The following is a 15,253-nucleotide window of genomic DNA, read 5'->3' as shown; positions in this document are numbered from 1 at the left end:
CAATTTAAGCAGATAATTGGAACTCAGCCTGGCACACAGTAGGTGCTCAATGCATGCCTACCCTGCACTGGGTGCCACCTACGCAGCTATCCGAGCCCACCTGGGCTCACTGGCCTAGTGCCCCCCTCCCCGCAGCAGGCCCTCCTCAGCCCACCGTGGCCAAGCTGGTGCCCGTCTTGCTGCAGGTCCCTCACCCCAGGGACCTGCAGGCTGCGGACAGTTGCCTCTCTGCACAGCCACTAGGTCAGTGTCAATCACATCTAAAAACACAACAACACCAGGTGGGTGTTTGACCAGTGGGCACCGTGGCCCAGCTGACATCTAGAAGTGGCCATCGCAGACCGGAAGAGGACGGGACCTCAGCCAGGCCCAGCATGCCAGCTGATTCTTCAGCTCAGGAGAGAATGCTCAGGTGATGCCAGAGGACCATGTGGGAGGGACGATCTCCTGCCGGGTGCTCCGCAGAGGTCTCCATCACGACTGGTCCTCACCAACACCCTCACCAGGGCACTTGCTGCCCAGCCTGCAGCAGAGAGCCCAGCGGGGCGGCTAAGGAGCCAGGCGCCTCCACGCAGGCCAGGGAGGGCACCACAGCCAGGCCCATCCATCCAATGCCCCAGGCAGATTCTCCAGCCTGGGTGGACAGGGAGAGGCAGGCTCTCAGGGAGAGTCCCACGGGGGCAGAGGGGACGAGGGAGGGGAGCCAGCACCCCTGCCCCACCACCTAGCTCCGCAACCCCAGAGTCTCCCAGTGAAGCTCTGAGGATGCTCAGGGACCCACGCCACACAACAGAGCCAGAGCCCGGCCACAGCAAGGCTGGCCCGGCCTGGGTCCCACCCCGCCCGCACACCATCCCAGAAACTGTGAGCCTCAGCCCAGCCCTGAGGTCCAAGAAGCTGCTGGCTGCCCCAAGATACACACTCCCCTACCCACCGCCTGCCGTGGCTAACTCCCTGCTGCCCCACCCAACACATGGGCCCTGGGGCACAGCCCGCAGCCAGCCCCTCCTCAGCTCCTGGCCCGAGGCAGCTCCCGAGGGTCCTCTGCTGCTCGCCAGCTCCTGGGCAGAGGTGACAGTGGCAGCAAGGCACAGCGGGCCCGCTGGCACAGAACACATGCGAAGAACGGCCACATTTCAAAAGTGCAATTAATTTCCTCTGTTCATTAGCCAATTTATTCAATTAACTGAGCCCTGGAAAAAAAGAAAGTGCAGACGTCGAACCTTCTGCCTGCCTGGTGGTGCTTTCTCCCGAGGGAGGACAGGGGATTCCTGGGCCCCGGGTCAGGGTGGGAGAGACACAGGAGGGGCCCGATGGCATTCCCTACCACAGAGGGCAGCCAGAACCCGCTCAGCCCAGCAGAGCAAGGTATGGTGCCCAGAGAGACATGTAACACTGGCAGGCTTCCTGAGAGGTGTCCCTGGGCCTGCACCAGCAGGGTCAAGAGGTGCTAGCCTGGCCATGAAGGAAGAAGGTGAAGGGTGTTCCCAGCAGATGGAAGAACAAGTGGGGTGGTCCAAAGGAAGGGACGGGCTCGCGTCCTGGGGTCAGGCAGAGGGTACATCTGGCCAGACTGGAAGCGGGGCAGGGTTGGCAGGGACAGCCCCACAGACTCAAATCCTGAGTCCACGATGTCCGATACTACATCAAGAAGTCAGCGTCTCACATGGTAAAACCTTCCTCTAAGTTAAAAAAGAACAAGGCCAGCCAAGCCAGGTAGAGTGGCCCACTCCTGCACTCCCAATTCTGGGGAGGCTGTGATAGCAGGATCCTGGATACAAGGCCAGCCTCAGCAACTTAGTGAGGCCCCAGCAACTTAGTGAGGCCCTGTTTCAAGATAAAAATGTTTAAAAATATAGGCTGGAGGTGTTACTCACACAGAGGTAAAATTAGTCTCCAGTACCAAAAAAAAAAAAAAAAAAAAAAAAGAGTCCAAGGTACCAGGTAATCTGACCCCTCTCAGCCCTGCTCCAAAGGTTCCAATAGGCATCTCAGAACATTCCAGAAAGCCCACAGAGGGGGTGCATGTTGACGTGACCATGTCGTACAGATCTGTACCCCTTCCTATCCTCCAGGGACTCCAAGGCCCAGAGCCTGTGAGCCTGTAAGCGGACCGGGGAGATGACAGTGCAGCCCCGCAGGCTCTGGACGGATGGATGGACCCTCTCAGAGGGTGCCTGGATGGCTCCTCCCTCCCCAGCAGCCCCGCCCAGAGGACCCACCACGCTCCACGGCTCCACGCTTTGTTTTTTAGGTTTTCCGAACAGACGGCACAGATGGCCGCGGGGGAAGCCGTGCAGGGTTGACTGCGTGATGGACAGGCAGGAAAGAGTGGCTCCCACGCAGCGCACGGAGGCGGGCACGGGAAGGAAGCGCCGCCCAGCCTCTGGCGCCCACGGAGCTGGAGAGCCATGGATGCTTCCCCACTCGCCACCGCACCTCTAACAGCAGAGCCGGCCGCCCAGCCCAGCCCAGGGCTCCTCACCGGTGCTTCTGCCCCGCCCACACGCATTCAGAGATGGGGGAAACTGAGGCTCTCTGAGGCTTTCCATTGCTGTTCCCGGGAGCAGTGGAGAGGGGCTCCTCTGCCCTCTGGCCTTGATCCCCAGGCACAGAGGCCTCAGTGATGTGGGGCACCCCAGGGGTCCATACCCAGAGCCCTCAGGCCGGAGCACTGGCCGGGCAGGAAAAGGGCATGCAGGGATCTCCTGCAGGCCTGACCCCACAGCACAAGAGCAGCCACGTCTAAGCAGAGCCGGGAGACAGAGCCCCTGGGTCACCGGGTGGGGCTGCACACAGCACAGGGTGGAGACCCTGCCCCCGCCTGCCTGCCCTCCTGAATACTTCTCACCCCAGCTCTGCTGTTGTGGCCTCTGACCCTCATGGAAGCTGCAGTTCCCTGGGTGGAGTGGATCCAGCACCTCCTCCTCCTTCCCCTGGAGAAAGCTCAGAGACCTGGAAGCCCTCTGGGCTCGTGGAGACCCAGAACCTTCCTCCTGGGCCCGGCCACCTTGCTCTGAGACATTCAGACTTGGAAATCAGCGCTCTGCCCACCAGCTGGGACTGGGCAACGGGACAGGAGCCTCGGTCCTCAGCTACAAGCCTCGGCCACACTCCCCCAAACCATCCACGAAGCAAGGCCCAGGAACCCTCCCCACACCCCCAGCCCACTAAGCGGCCAAGCCTGGAAGGACAAAAAGGAGAGAGGCCTCTGAGCAGAACGGGTCATGTTTCTGCAGCCCAGAATTACAGCACGAGGGGTTTCAAGGCTAATTATGATAATAGATTCAACTTCAGGATGCTTCCCTGGCAGCGGTTGCCAAGGAGACAAGCATCAATAGCAGCTGGTCCCCAGCCTCAGATTCATAGGCCAGGACAGGGCCGGCAGGGACCTCAGACAGCCGTGGGCAGCCCCACCAAAGCATGGGGGACAGGCCACCTGGACACATCCCAGTGCACAGCCAGACCTCAACTCACAAGAGGCAGTGAGGGTCCGGCCTCAGCCCTGATGGTCAGGCTAGCCTTCCCAGCAGCAGGCTGGGCTTTGTCAGACTGGAGAGGGCTTTGGGGACACAGTCTGAGCTCTGGACAGAGGTAGGCCCTCTTGAGAGGCGCCTGAGAGCAGGACGCTGAGCAGAGGGCCCGCGCGGGCCAGGCAACACCCGGTGGTCCTAAGACCCGGGGGACACCTGTGTGTGCCCCGCAAGAGTGTGTGTGGCCCACCCAGTGAGACTCCTGCTCTCTCTCCCTCTCCATCTGGTGGCAGGGAATATCTCTTTTCTGGAGAAACATGGCAATGCCCCTGCCACCAGGACAGCATCCTACCTCCCAGGCTGTGGGCAGGGAGGTCTGGGGCTGCCCTGTAGCCCACAGAGGCTGCCCGGACCCTCCAGTCAGGCTCTTTGCCAGCACTGACCCTGGAGGTGGCTAGGGGCTACCAACCTCATTCAGCGTGTGTGTGGTACTGGGGTTTGAACCCAGGGGCACTCTACCTCTGAGCTATACTCCCAGCCCTATTTTATATTTTATTTTGAAACAAGGTCTCACTAAGTTGTGGAGCACAAACCTGTGATCCTCCTTCTTACTAGGATTACAGGCATGTACCACCACACTTGGCTTCATTTACATATTTAATTCCATAAAAGCATGCTTCCCGGCTCCCAGCCCCAGTCCCCTGCTCTCAAAGGACTGCCAGGGAGGGAAGGCAGGTGGCCATGAGCTCGGATCCTCAGCTACTGACAGGGTGCCCAAGGACCTACGAGCAGAAACAGGCTCCCATCCCCGTTCTACAGCTGGGGAAGTAGAGGCGTCTAGTAGACTCACCACGGCACACTCAGGGACCCAACCAGAGGATGCCGATGGCAGCGCCACCCCGCTCGCAGCCCCCTTTCCCCAGAGGGCTCCTGTGTCCCCATGGGGTCCTCTGCACAAATCCACCCCTCTATAATCTTCATCCCACTAAGGAGCCCCTCCCAGGGGGCCGGGAGCAGCCAGGTTGAGGCCCAAGCACAGCCCTCTGGTCCAGACGCACGGCCAGCTCCCCAGGGACGCCTCTACTGCCTCGTCCATTAGGCCGTAGCCAGCACTGTGGCCTGGAATCTAATTTCCCCTAATAAACTCTCAGCTGCCAGGGCCACTGCCTCTGCAGTCTGAGTGGAGAGAAGCGGGTGCTGACGGCCGCTCCAGGCGCAAGCCAGACATGAAGTATCGCTGCTCGGCCAGCCAGGGCCCGGAGCGCAGCAGCCACGTTCCACCCGGTCTCTTCTCCCTGGCAAGCCTCGCACTTAGCCGTCTAGCCCCCGGAAGCTGTGTGGGCTGCATCTGACACCCTGAAGCCCACCTGCCTGGCCAGACAGCACCCACAGAGGTTCCCAAGAGGTCCCACAGGGTATGCAACAGGTGCTCAGCAAAGGCCTCAGACTCTGCGGCCATAGCTCGGCCCGTCTGTGTCCCCCACGCCCCCAACCAGTGACCCATTCAGCCCTCCTCCCAACCCAAGACAACAGCTGCTGTCATAGACCCCTGGGTGCCCACTGACCCGTGGCCCCAGGATGGCCAGCGATGGTTCTTGCCAGGATACAGAATGCAGGGGTGCTGAGGTTTGGGTACTAACCCCCCACATCACTTCCTCAACACTCACCCCAGCGGAAACAGTGTCCACAGGGGCTCCAGCCCGCAAAAAGTACCAGCCCAAAGCTGCTTTTGCAGCGGCAGGGCCCTCCCTAAAGGCGGTATCTAGTGTAAGCTGAGTGCTAGGTGCAGGGAGCTGTGAGCAGAGGAGGGCTCCGGGCCTGGCAGGAGCCCCGCTGGCTCAGCACACAGGGAGGCTGGTCCCTAGCACGACCTGGAGACTTGGCACCTCCTCCTGAGGTCCCCGGAGACGGCAGCTCCATGTGGCTAACTGCTCCCATTAGTGACCACAGGTGCCGGACAAAGGCAGGGGAGGTACATCGAGCAGGGCTGGCCTGGGCACCCTCCACAGGCCCAACCCATCGCCACCCTCTGGACCTGTCCACTACGACAGGCTGACAGGCTGACAGGCTGAGACCCCCACCCTGGTGTTCTAGGCCCTCCTGAGAGCTCAGCCCAGCTCCTGCCCCAGTGTGCGCTCATGCGGCTGCCCACTCCCCACCCAGCCACCCGCAAGCCCCCAAAGACCACACTCCCCCCGCCAGCAGCAGCAGGGAGGCCCAAGAGGGATGGGGGCCAGGGTGTTATCCAGACTCTGGCGCAGCCGCACCCCGCACTCCACCGCTCCCTCCCAGACCTCACCCTCCCAAGCTGCCTCCTGCCCCAGGACCTCTGCCCACAGAGCAAAGGGCTGCGTCCACTTGCCCAGCTCCCTTCTGGGGGCTTCCCCACTGGTATGTTTGTGTGTCTGGGGTGGGGTGGGGCGTTGTGTGTTTCACATGAATTGGGCTATTCTGGAAGGAGGGGATAAGAAGAGGGCGGTGGCCCCTGCTGCTGGCCCTAATACCCTGTTGGTCTACAGAGGGGACCCCAGCCCGCCTCCGTCCCTACCTGGGGGCTTAGCTCCAACAGCCCTGCTTCCCGGCCGCCTCCTCCAAGTGACACAGCAGGTGCTGGGAGCTGTCACCAGCAGAGAAGCTGCCCTCACAGAGCTCCCCTGCGGACAGATCGGCTCCAAGCCACAGGCACCCTGCACCCCAGGTCCCTCTGCACCCTGCGCCGGGCTCGCTAGGACATGCCCGCCTGGAGTGGGCATCTGCAGGGAGGCTCCCAGCCCAGTGCAGGAGCAGAGCTGCGTTACCCGGTGCCTGCCCGGGTGCAACCCTCTGAACAGGCTTCATCACCCTGCCCGCCCTTGCTCCCAGAACCTGGGGCCCTTGGGGAAATTGGCCTTCTCCTCCTTGTTGTCCGGTAAATGATTTCCCACGCCTGAGCAGAGGACCAACTCTAAAGCTGTGATGTTTCGAACAGGAGTCAGGGGAGGTGAGGAGCCCACGGGGCCTGGCACCAGGGTCAGGCAAGTTCTCCGCCCCTCGGCAGACAAGGAGGAAGGGCCAGAGGGCCCTGCCTGCACCCCGGCAGCCTGGAGCTCAGCACCAAGTGCCGACCTGCCCGCGGAGGCCGTCAAGGGGTCTCTGCAGACACCTTTCCAAAATGATTCCTCTTCGAGCATTCTGGGACAATTGCTGTCTTGAACATTCTCAAGATTAATCCCAGTAATCCAAAAGGAAACTTAAAGGGCTGATTTTGTTCTGGCCAGGTAACCAGCAGAACTAACAACATCGACCTGAAGCGTGCTGGGAACACGCCTTGCCTCCAGTCCCCGGAGCAGAGCTTCTGTCCTCGCCCTCTAGAGGCAGTCCCTACCTCAGCATGAAGCTGCTGGAGGCGCTGCGATTCTGTGGCCAGCTGCGGCACAGGGGGACAGAAGCCCGGGGCAGCAGTGGCCAGGGAACACAGGCACTCCCTGTGGGCAGGCCTCTCAGCAGCAGAGTATGAGGCCACTTGGCAGCACTTGGGAGGCTGAGACAGGAGGATCGCACAGGTTCGAAGCCAGCCTCAGCTACTTAGTGAGGCTCTCAGCAACTTAGTGAGACCCTGTTTCCAAATAAAAATATAAAAAAGGTCTGGGAGTATAGCCCGGAGGTAGAAAGCCTCTGAGTTCCACCCCTAGTACCACCAAAAAAAAAAAAAAAAAGAAAGAAAGAAAGAAAGAAAGAAAAAAGAAATGACCAAAGGAATTCAAAGCCCCTGCAGGCTCTGTCCCTCCCTGACCCACCAGGCCACTGTCCTGGCCACCCCAGCACCTCTGCACAGTGCAGGGCTACTGTCAGCCCTGCTTCCAGGAATGCCCTCTCCAAGAGTCCGGTCCCTCTGGAGATGCCCACCTCCCTGTGAAGCACAGTGCCTGCCCAGTGGGCGGAAGGACGCGCCTCAGTTCTGAGGGAAGATGAGACCAGGTCAACAGAAGGCAGAAATCAGAGCCCACTGGGCCGCACACCTGGGAGCAGCGGGCAGCCCGGCTGTACAGGGCGCAGGAGCAGGACCGGCGTGAGTCATTCCAAGAGCGCGCCCGGGACCGTCTCAGAGCGGCACGCCTCTGCCATCCACCTGGTCACTAGCTTTGGCTCTGTCAGGCTGGTGGACAGGTGCCACCGAGGCCTCCACACGTGCGTCACCACAAACAGGGGCTGTTTTAAGAAGCTCCCAGATTTGTCAGCGAATCGTTGTCAGAAATCAGAGCTGAGCTGTAGCCTCAGAGGAAACAGCCATGCAGGGCAGGCTGACCCTGTCCACGCAGAGGACAACCCTCATCTGAAAAGTGGATCAGGCTCACCAGCCGTGTGGGAGCCAAACTACCAGGGCTGCTGGGGACACAGCCTGTGTGGGAACCGGATGTCCACAGGCTCATGGCAATTCTCTCCCGGTCCGGGGGCTTGCTGGTAAACCTGCCCGTAGTGCTGTTTTCAGGCCAAAATCGTTCCTCTCCACTGCTCCCTAACCCAAGGATGCCGGAATGTGGGCTGCTTGGCCCCAAATGGAAAGGTGCCTCCTAACACCCCGGCAGGCCCAGAGTGACTACTCCAGTCCAGGGAAACAGTCACCCCCCCCCCATGCCCCGTAGCCAGCTCTGCTGGACATACACCAGACTTCTGCTGCTAAGGACCTGGGTCTCAGATCTAAACACATGACCACTGGTAACAGTGGCCAAACCAATCCATCAAGGTCTAGCCACCACTGACCAGATGGAGAACTGGCCACAGGACAGCTGAGGGCAGGAAGTGGGAGATGCTGCCCAGGACAGGGCCAGGGCCCGCTGTCACCCTCCGGGCCCTCCACACCCTACCCAGCACGAAGTCTCCCATTCTGCTGAGGGCGGACCCTGCGGCCCTGTGTTGGTGTGCAGTGTGCGATCCTAAAGGGCCAGGCCAGTCCCAAGCTCTGGCTAGCAGGTGTTCAGAATGTCTCGCCGAATGGACGTGCTGTGTAGACAGGCTCAGCCTGCAGTGGGCAGTCGGGAGCACACAGACAGATGAGGCCTGTGGATTCACTTTTAGCTAAAACAAACTGGAGAAAACATGGAAGACTCTGAATCCAGGACAGGACACAGGTCATCAAGACCATCCTAGCCTCGCCAGGCGTGGTGGCGCACGCTTGTAATCCCAGTACTGGGGAGGCTGAGACAGGAGGATCACAGGTTCTCAGCCAGCCTCAGCTACTTAGTGAGGCCCTCTGCAACTTAGTGAGACTCTATTTCAAAATAAAGAATAAAATAGAGCTGAGGGTGTAGCCCAGAGGTAGAATGAATGCTCCTGGGTTTCATTCCCAACATCACACACACCCACACACCCACACCCACACATACCATCCTGGGTTCCAGAATATTCAAAACCAGAGAGGGGCCTCCAATCCATGCACCCAGCATCTGGGGGTAGAGGACCCCAGATATTGAGCAGGATGCAAGCCAAAGGCCTTCAGGATGCACTGTGCACCCTCCTGAGTCTCTATAGAGACAGGTTTGAATGTCCGACTTGCGCTGATTCATATAAAACTAAGGCTTTCTGCACTCTAATCTGTGACCAGAGAGCTGCCTGCCTGCTGTGGAGTATTTGTTCTATTACCTTGCAAATACGAGAAGGTTGAGAGATTTACCCCATGTGCAGTCAGACAGTATGATTAGAAATATTCCATCATCTCAGAGAAATTTCACTTTAAGTTATTGGTAAAATTTGGAAATTCCGACAGGAGGCCGGGAAGTCAGACAAGCCCAGTCCCCAGCACTGCAGGTTCCCTGGAAACCACAAATGTTGAAGGCATTTGCACCTTTTGGGAAATTTCCACAAGATTCTCCACTCCCCAATCAATAGACGTTCCCTCCCTGGAGGGCTGCAGGAAGGCTGGGACTAGGAGGAGCTGAGAACACGCCATTCAGTGACTCGGTGTCTTCCCGGAAGGTGGAGAGCTCAGTCAGCAGAGGCCAGAGCAGCCCTGCCAGGGCCCGGCCTGCACTTGGCCCACACACGGGCCCAGGAAGCGTGGCCGGGAAGCTGGCCGGCATGCAGGGCTGAGGCCAAGAGCAGAGGCTACTGTCCCCACCACGCAGCGCGCACCCACCCAGACTGTCCCCAGAGCCCGAGGCAGCCAGCAGCAGGGAGGGCCCAAGGGGCAGCTGGGACTAGCCCATCCTGGGCCACCCCCGGGAGAGCACCAAGGCACCTGGAGAAGGACCCTGACTCTGGAATGCACTCTTGCTGCTATGAAATAGCACCTGGCCAGCCCACAGCTATGGGAGGCCTCCACAGGGTACCTGGACACCGTCTGTGGATGGAGGGGCCTTGGCACCCAGCCCAGCCGTCCAGCCCATCCTAGCCATGACATGAGCCCAGCCCCTCCAGCATAGCCACCCCACCTCACACTTGCCATCTGGTGTGTATATATATATATATATATATATATATATATATATATATATATATATTTTTTTTTTTTTTAATGTGGTACTGGGGATTAGACCCAGGGTTCTGCCACTGAACTACACCCCCAGTCCTATCTATTTATTTATTTATATTTTGATATAAGGTCTCGCTAAATTACCCCATGCTGGACATACATCAAGCCTGCGATTTTCCTGTCAGCCTCCAGAGTAGCTGGGATTAGAGGCATGTGCCACCACCTGGACCGTTTTATTTTATTTTATTCTATTCTATTTTTTTGTAGTACTGGGAGTGGAACCCAGGGGCATTCTTCCTCCCAGCAACACCCCCAGCCCTATTTTTTATTCCTTATTTTTGAAACAGAGTCTCACTGAGTAGCAAAGGGCCTCACTAAGTAGCTGAGGCTGTCTATGAACCACAATCCTCCTGTCTCAGCCTCCCAAATGCTGGCATTACAAGTGTGTGCCACCACGCCCAGCCTCCATCTGGCCCATTTTAAATGCCAAATCTAGTTACTGTGGTGCACGCCCCTAATCCCAGCTACTCGAGAGCCTGAAGCAGGAAGATCAAAAGTTCAAAGCCAGCCTGGGCAAAAAATGAAAAGGGACAGAGGTGTAGCTCCGTGGTAGAGCACTCTTATGTCCAGTTCCCAGCATCATAAAACTGGTTACATAAGTAAAAAATAAACGCCATCTCCTCCTGGGCACTCGGTGGCTGGGGGTGGGAAAGGTCCAATGATCTGTACCCCAGGGCTCAGCTCCTAGGCAGAGCCCTTCTCCACTCACGCAGGACACCCTCCCGCCACCTCAGTTTCCCCATCACAATAAGAAACAAGTGAGCCCAGAGGCACAGGACCACGGGCCCACTTCCCTCTGCCACCTGCGCCATGGGTGCTATCAGCTGAGGAGATCCATGATAGACTTACTGTCCAACTTAGGCCGAGTGGGCCGCACAGCACCAGGCTAGCCCAGAGCTCGGCCCAAGAGGGTCCCTCAGTGCTCACCAGGGAGCCCCTGAGCTGTGGACACAACTGCCTAGTCCAGGACCTCTCCATCGATAGGGGCAGAGCACCCTTTGCAGCTGGTGCCCAGCCCACCGTGCCTACCACGCCCTGGGGCCTCGGGGAGGTGCCTCCCTCCTACCCCAGACAGCAGCTGTCCCCCAGAGCCCAGCAGGGATGGTACAGCTGGATGCCTCAGAAACCAGGATTTGGTGGCCAGAGGCAGAAGGAAGGTGGCCCAGGGGGCCAGCACTGTACGGGGCCTGTATCTACTCTGAGCCAAGGGCTATCAGTGGCTGCCCTGGCCTCAGTCCTCATTATTAATTAATGCTCAAACCAAATGGTGCCTGACGCACAGTACAGGCTGGGCCAGCGGCGCATACCAGGCCTGGCCGCAGGGTGGGGAAACCCAGGCCCGCAGGTTCCTGACCAGGTGGGGGCAGGGCCTGGAATGTGACAGCAGCCCAATAGGATGTGCTATCCTGGCCTGGAAGAGGTGGATGCCCCTCTTGGTTACTCTTCACAAAGTCCAGGGGACAGGGGGTAGCTGCACCCACTTTACTGATGGGAAAACAGAGGCTTGCATAAATTCTGGCCCAGAGTCAGCTCCCAGAGACCCTGCTCTCGGGCAATCTCCCTCCTACCTCCACCCCCACCCAAGAAATCTCCCTGCTGCAACAGCACGGCTTCCCACCAGCCACCCCTGCCAGGGAGCCCTGGAGGCCCTGTGCCTCAGGAAAGGAGCCCAGGAGAGGCCTGGAGCAGGCTGGGGCGGGCCGCCTCCTTTCGGGCCTCACCCCAAAACCTTCACACGCTGCAGGGGCAGGAACTGCTCGGGGGGAGGGGTGGTCCTGACTCAGGGATATCCAAATGGCGATGACACACCCCACTCCCCGCTCTCCAGAGACAGCAGGTGCAGGGGGCTGACTGGATCAAACCACACAGAGGATTCCTGGCCTAAAGGGGAACCCCAGGAAAGCTGCCAGCCCAGGACACCCATGCCCCATCCCCCGGATGCTGGGCTCTGCCTGGTCCACATCCCAGAAGTCACCTGGCGCCAGGACATGGCCAGCCAGAGCCAGCCCACCCCAGAGGCCTTTCAGCCCCCAGCAGGCGGAGGCAGAGGCAGATCGTGGCAGGAGGCCCAGTAAGGACACTTCCAAGGGCTATCAGCCACACTCTGGACCCTGGCGGAGAGAGCCAGATTTGCCTCTCTGGCGGAGGCAGGGGCCGCTCCGTGCTGCTGGGGCCAGCAGGCCTCCAGCCCTGCCTGGGAGGAGTCTGCCCTCCTCCCACGGGCTCCCCAGGACATCTACTCTGAAGGTGGCTGGCCTTTGCCCCTAGGGACCGACTGCCCATCCCCGGACCTCCCCTTCACATTGCCCAACACTCACAGCTGTGCACACTTGGGGTGCACACCCCTCGCAGGCCAGGCGGCACTGGCCGAGGCCATCCCAGAATCTGGTCCTCACTCCCATCCCAAAATGCCTACAAAATGGCCGAGTGTCTGCGCGCTTCCCTGTCCCTGGTTTAGCCGGGATGGGGGAGCAGGCGCCCTGGCACTGGGAGGCAGCTCACACGCTGGCGTGCATCGCACACACATGCAGTAACCTTCACAATGCACGCCACACTGAGAGACTCGTGTGCAGGAGCACAGTGCTCCCTGGGAGGCAGCAGCGCCGTGCCTGAGCCCCAGGCCTGGGGGAGGCTGGTGGCCCAGGACAATGGCAGCCCCCACTCCTGCCTCCGCTGCGCCAGGGGGTCCAGAGCCCAGAATGTGCAGGCGCCTGGGCAGGGTACAGGCTCCAGGGGCACCTGGGCCAGGGCTGGGTGGGGTAAAGCTAAGACCCCTCCCCATTGCAGCAGAGCCAGGCTCACACGGAGTGTGAAGTTGGACGGTGGCTGGGGACAGGGCACCCCCACTGGGTTGGGGGACACCCAGAGCGGAGGGGCTAGCGCGGCAGAGGGGTAGGGAGTCTCCTGGACCCTGGCTCCAGCGTTCTCCTCCCTCCCCGCCGGCCCTTTGTTCGGTGCAGTGGGCCGTGGGGAGGGGCCGCGCAGGCTAGGGCTAAGGGCTCCTGGGAGGGACTGGACGCGCCAGCCAGACGCCCCCCCCCCCGCCCCCAGCCCCACCTGAATGGCGCCTGGCCCCAGGACTGCTCTCCAACACCGCTCTCCCATCTCCGCCCTTCGCTTCAACCCAGGGACGCGGCGCCCGACCCAGACCCCCGCGAGCCCTCGGTCCAGCGCGGCCGCCGGCCACTCACACGTAGGCGTGGTAGATGAACGCCCAGCCGCGCGGCCGCTCCAGCACGTTGTAGAGGGAGTTCTGCAGCTTGCGGTAGAAGGCGTTGCGCTTGGGGGGCTTCCCGGCCCCCGCGCCGCCCGCGCGCGGCTTGCTGAGGATGCTGCCGCGCTTGGGGGCCTCGGAGCCCGCGATGAGCAGCGCGCCATCCCGCGTGGAGTCGGGCGCGCCGGGGTCCAGCCCCACGAAGCCCACCTTGAGCTTCTTCTCCCCGCTCGGGCCGGGGTACACGCCGCCGTTGCGCGGCTTCTGCACCATGGTGCTGGCCGCCCCGGCCGGGCCGGGCTCAGCGCGGGCTCAGCGCGGGGGGCGGCGCGGGCCCCAGCCCAGGCCTCCGGCCCAGCAGCCGCATGGCCCAGGCGGCCGCGCGGGGATGCTGCGGCCACCGCGCTCCCTCCGCGCCTCGGTGCCGGCCCGCGGCCGCGCCGGCTCCGCCCGCCGCCTCGCCCCGCCCTGTTAACCTCTGCGCCGCCGCGGGACAGCGCCCACGAGGGGGGGGAAAGGAGAGGCCCGACCGGCCTCCGCGACCCCTCCCCCGCCCGCCGTGCGGCCGCGTGTGCCTTCCCAGGCGCTCCAGACGCGGTCACCCTTGGGGCCAGCAAGACTACCCCAGGGCCACCTGCCTGGACCCAGGATCACGCTGGGATCCATCCCAAAGCTCAGCGCCTGATGGGGGGAGGGTTGAGCTCCGGCCAGCTGGGCTCTGGAGTGGACACCTCCGAGGGGGTGGGGAGGGTGCTGGCGCTTGCCAAATTCTGGTTAAAGGCTCAGCCCATAGGGGTCTCCTGTTCCTGCCCCAGGGTGGATCAGGCCTTTAGGCCCCTTCCACCCTCCCCCAGGTCTGGGGAGCTTCCTGAAAGGGCCTAAGCAGGGCCTGGAGAAGGCCCAGGGGGCAAAGGGGCGTTCAGGGAGGCCGGGAGCCAAAATGAGGGCTCATGGCAGTCAGAGAGGCCAGGCCTCGAGAGCCACCTGCTGCCTGGAGGTCCCCGCGGGCCAGGGCCAGGGCTGGAGGGTGGGCCCCAGGGAACACGGAGGCCGCTGGGGACTCTAGTGGCAGAGTCCAGGACAAAGGAGAACAGGTGTTGGACGGGTGGGAGTGTCCTCTTGGGGGGAGAAGAGCCACCATGACTGCCCCCTGCCTGCCAGGGAGCAATGGTGTGGGGAGAGCCCCACCGAGGCTCCTGCTGGGAAGCCAAGAGGACCCACTGCCCAGTCCCTGGGCACTCTGCTTCCTCTGCACAGCTGGGAAAAAGCGCTGCAGGTGCATCTCCTGGCTCTCCAGCCTCTCCCCACCTCCCGGCACCACGTGGTCCACCACAACAAAGGTCCCCTTCAGTGGCAGGCACTGGCCTGGCTTAGAAATGGCGCTAACCCTGGCTGTGGGTCAGCCTTTGGTTGTGTTTACTTTTTGGTTTCCAGAGCCCCTGGACATAAAGCCTGGGCTTTGGGGGCTGTTTTCAATGATTACGGCCGATAGGGGCACAGTGCTAACTTGTCAGTTGTCTAGAATGTTGGAAGGGGGCTGCCCCTTACACAGGCGTGCACAACACATGTGCCCTCACACAGGACAACTCCTGGCCCTACCTCTATGCACAGACTGGCTGGCTTGGCCGTCTGCCTCCAGGGCACTCTAGTTAGCCCCCATTCTCACTCTGCAGAAGACCAAGCAAAGTATTCTTAACTCAGTCGCACCCACAGTGGAAGGCCTGGGGCCTCTTCTGTCCAAGAGAAAGACACACTTGATGCTTCCTGGGAAGGAACTCTCAGGTTTGAAGTCAGAGCAACGTGCACAGCCACTGAGATGGGAGCGAAGTTTAAGGCTCTCTGGGGACCCAGGACTTTGGAAAGACAAGCCTTCTCATGCTTTCAGGAGAAGGGGGCACTGCCCTGAGGTTGTAAGAGCCATTGGCCACCCCACAGTGTCTCGGGGCAGCTGCGGTGTGGCTCCCCTGGCAGAGGTGCTGGAAGGGGACCTGGCTGGTGTGAACCAGATCGTTTCCCCACAGCCCTCTGTTCTCTTTTCTACCAGCAGCTTTGCCATGT

General features: G+C 60.9%; 1 protein-coding gene across 9 annotated transcripts in view; it reads right to left on the bottom strand.

The window, feature by feature from the left end:
- Positions 1 to 13,468, bottom strand: part of KCNQ2 (potassium voltage-gated channel subfamily Q member 2) — a gene marked incomplete at both ends in the record, with an annotated part of 42,654 nt that extends 29,186 nt beyond the window's left edge. For all 9 annotated transcript variants that reach the window (XM_080716204.1, XM_080716207.1, XM_080716208.1 and 6 more), the window contains one exon: positions 13,173 to 13,468. In XM_080716204.1, coding sequence (XP_080572330.1) covers positions 13,173 to 13,468 — 296 coding nt within the window. The remainder of the gene's footprint in view (positions 1 to 13,172) is intronic.
- Between the last annotated feature and the right edge of the window lie 1,785 nt (positions 13,469 to 15,253).

Source organism: Muscardinus avellanarius, assembly GCF_963383645.1.
Source record: "Muscardinus avellanarius genome assembly, chromosome: 19".
Taxonomy (NCBI): domain Eukaryota; kingdom Metazoa; phylum Chordata; class Mammalia; order Rodentia; family Gliridae; genus Muscardinus; species Muscardinus avellanarius.
This window is presented reverse-complemented; position numbering and strand designations above follow the sequence as displayed.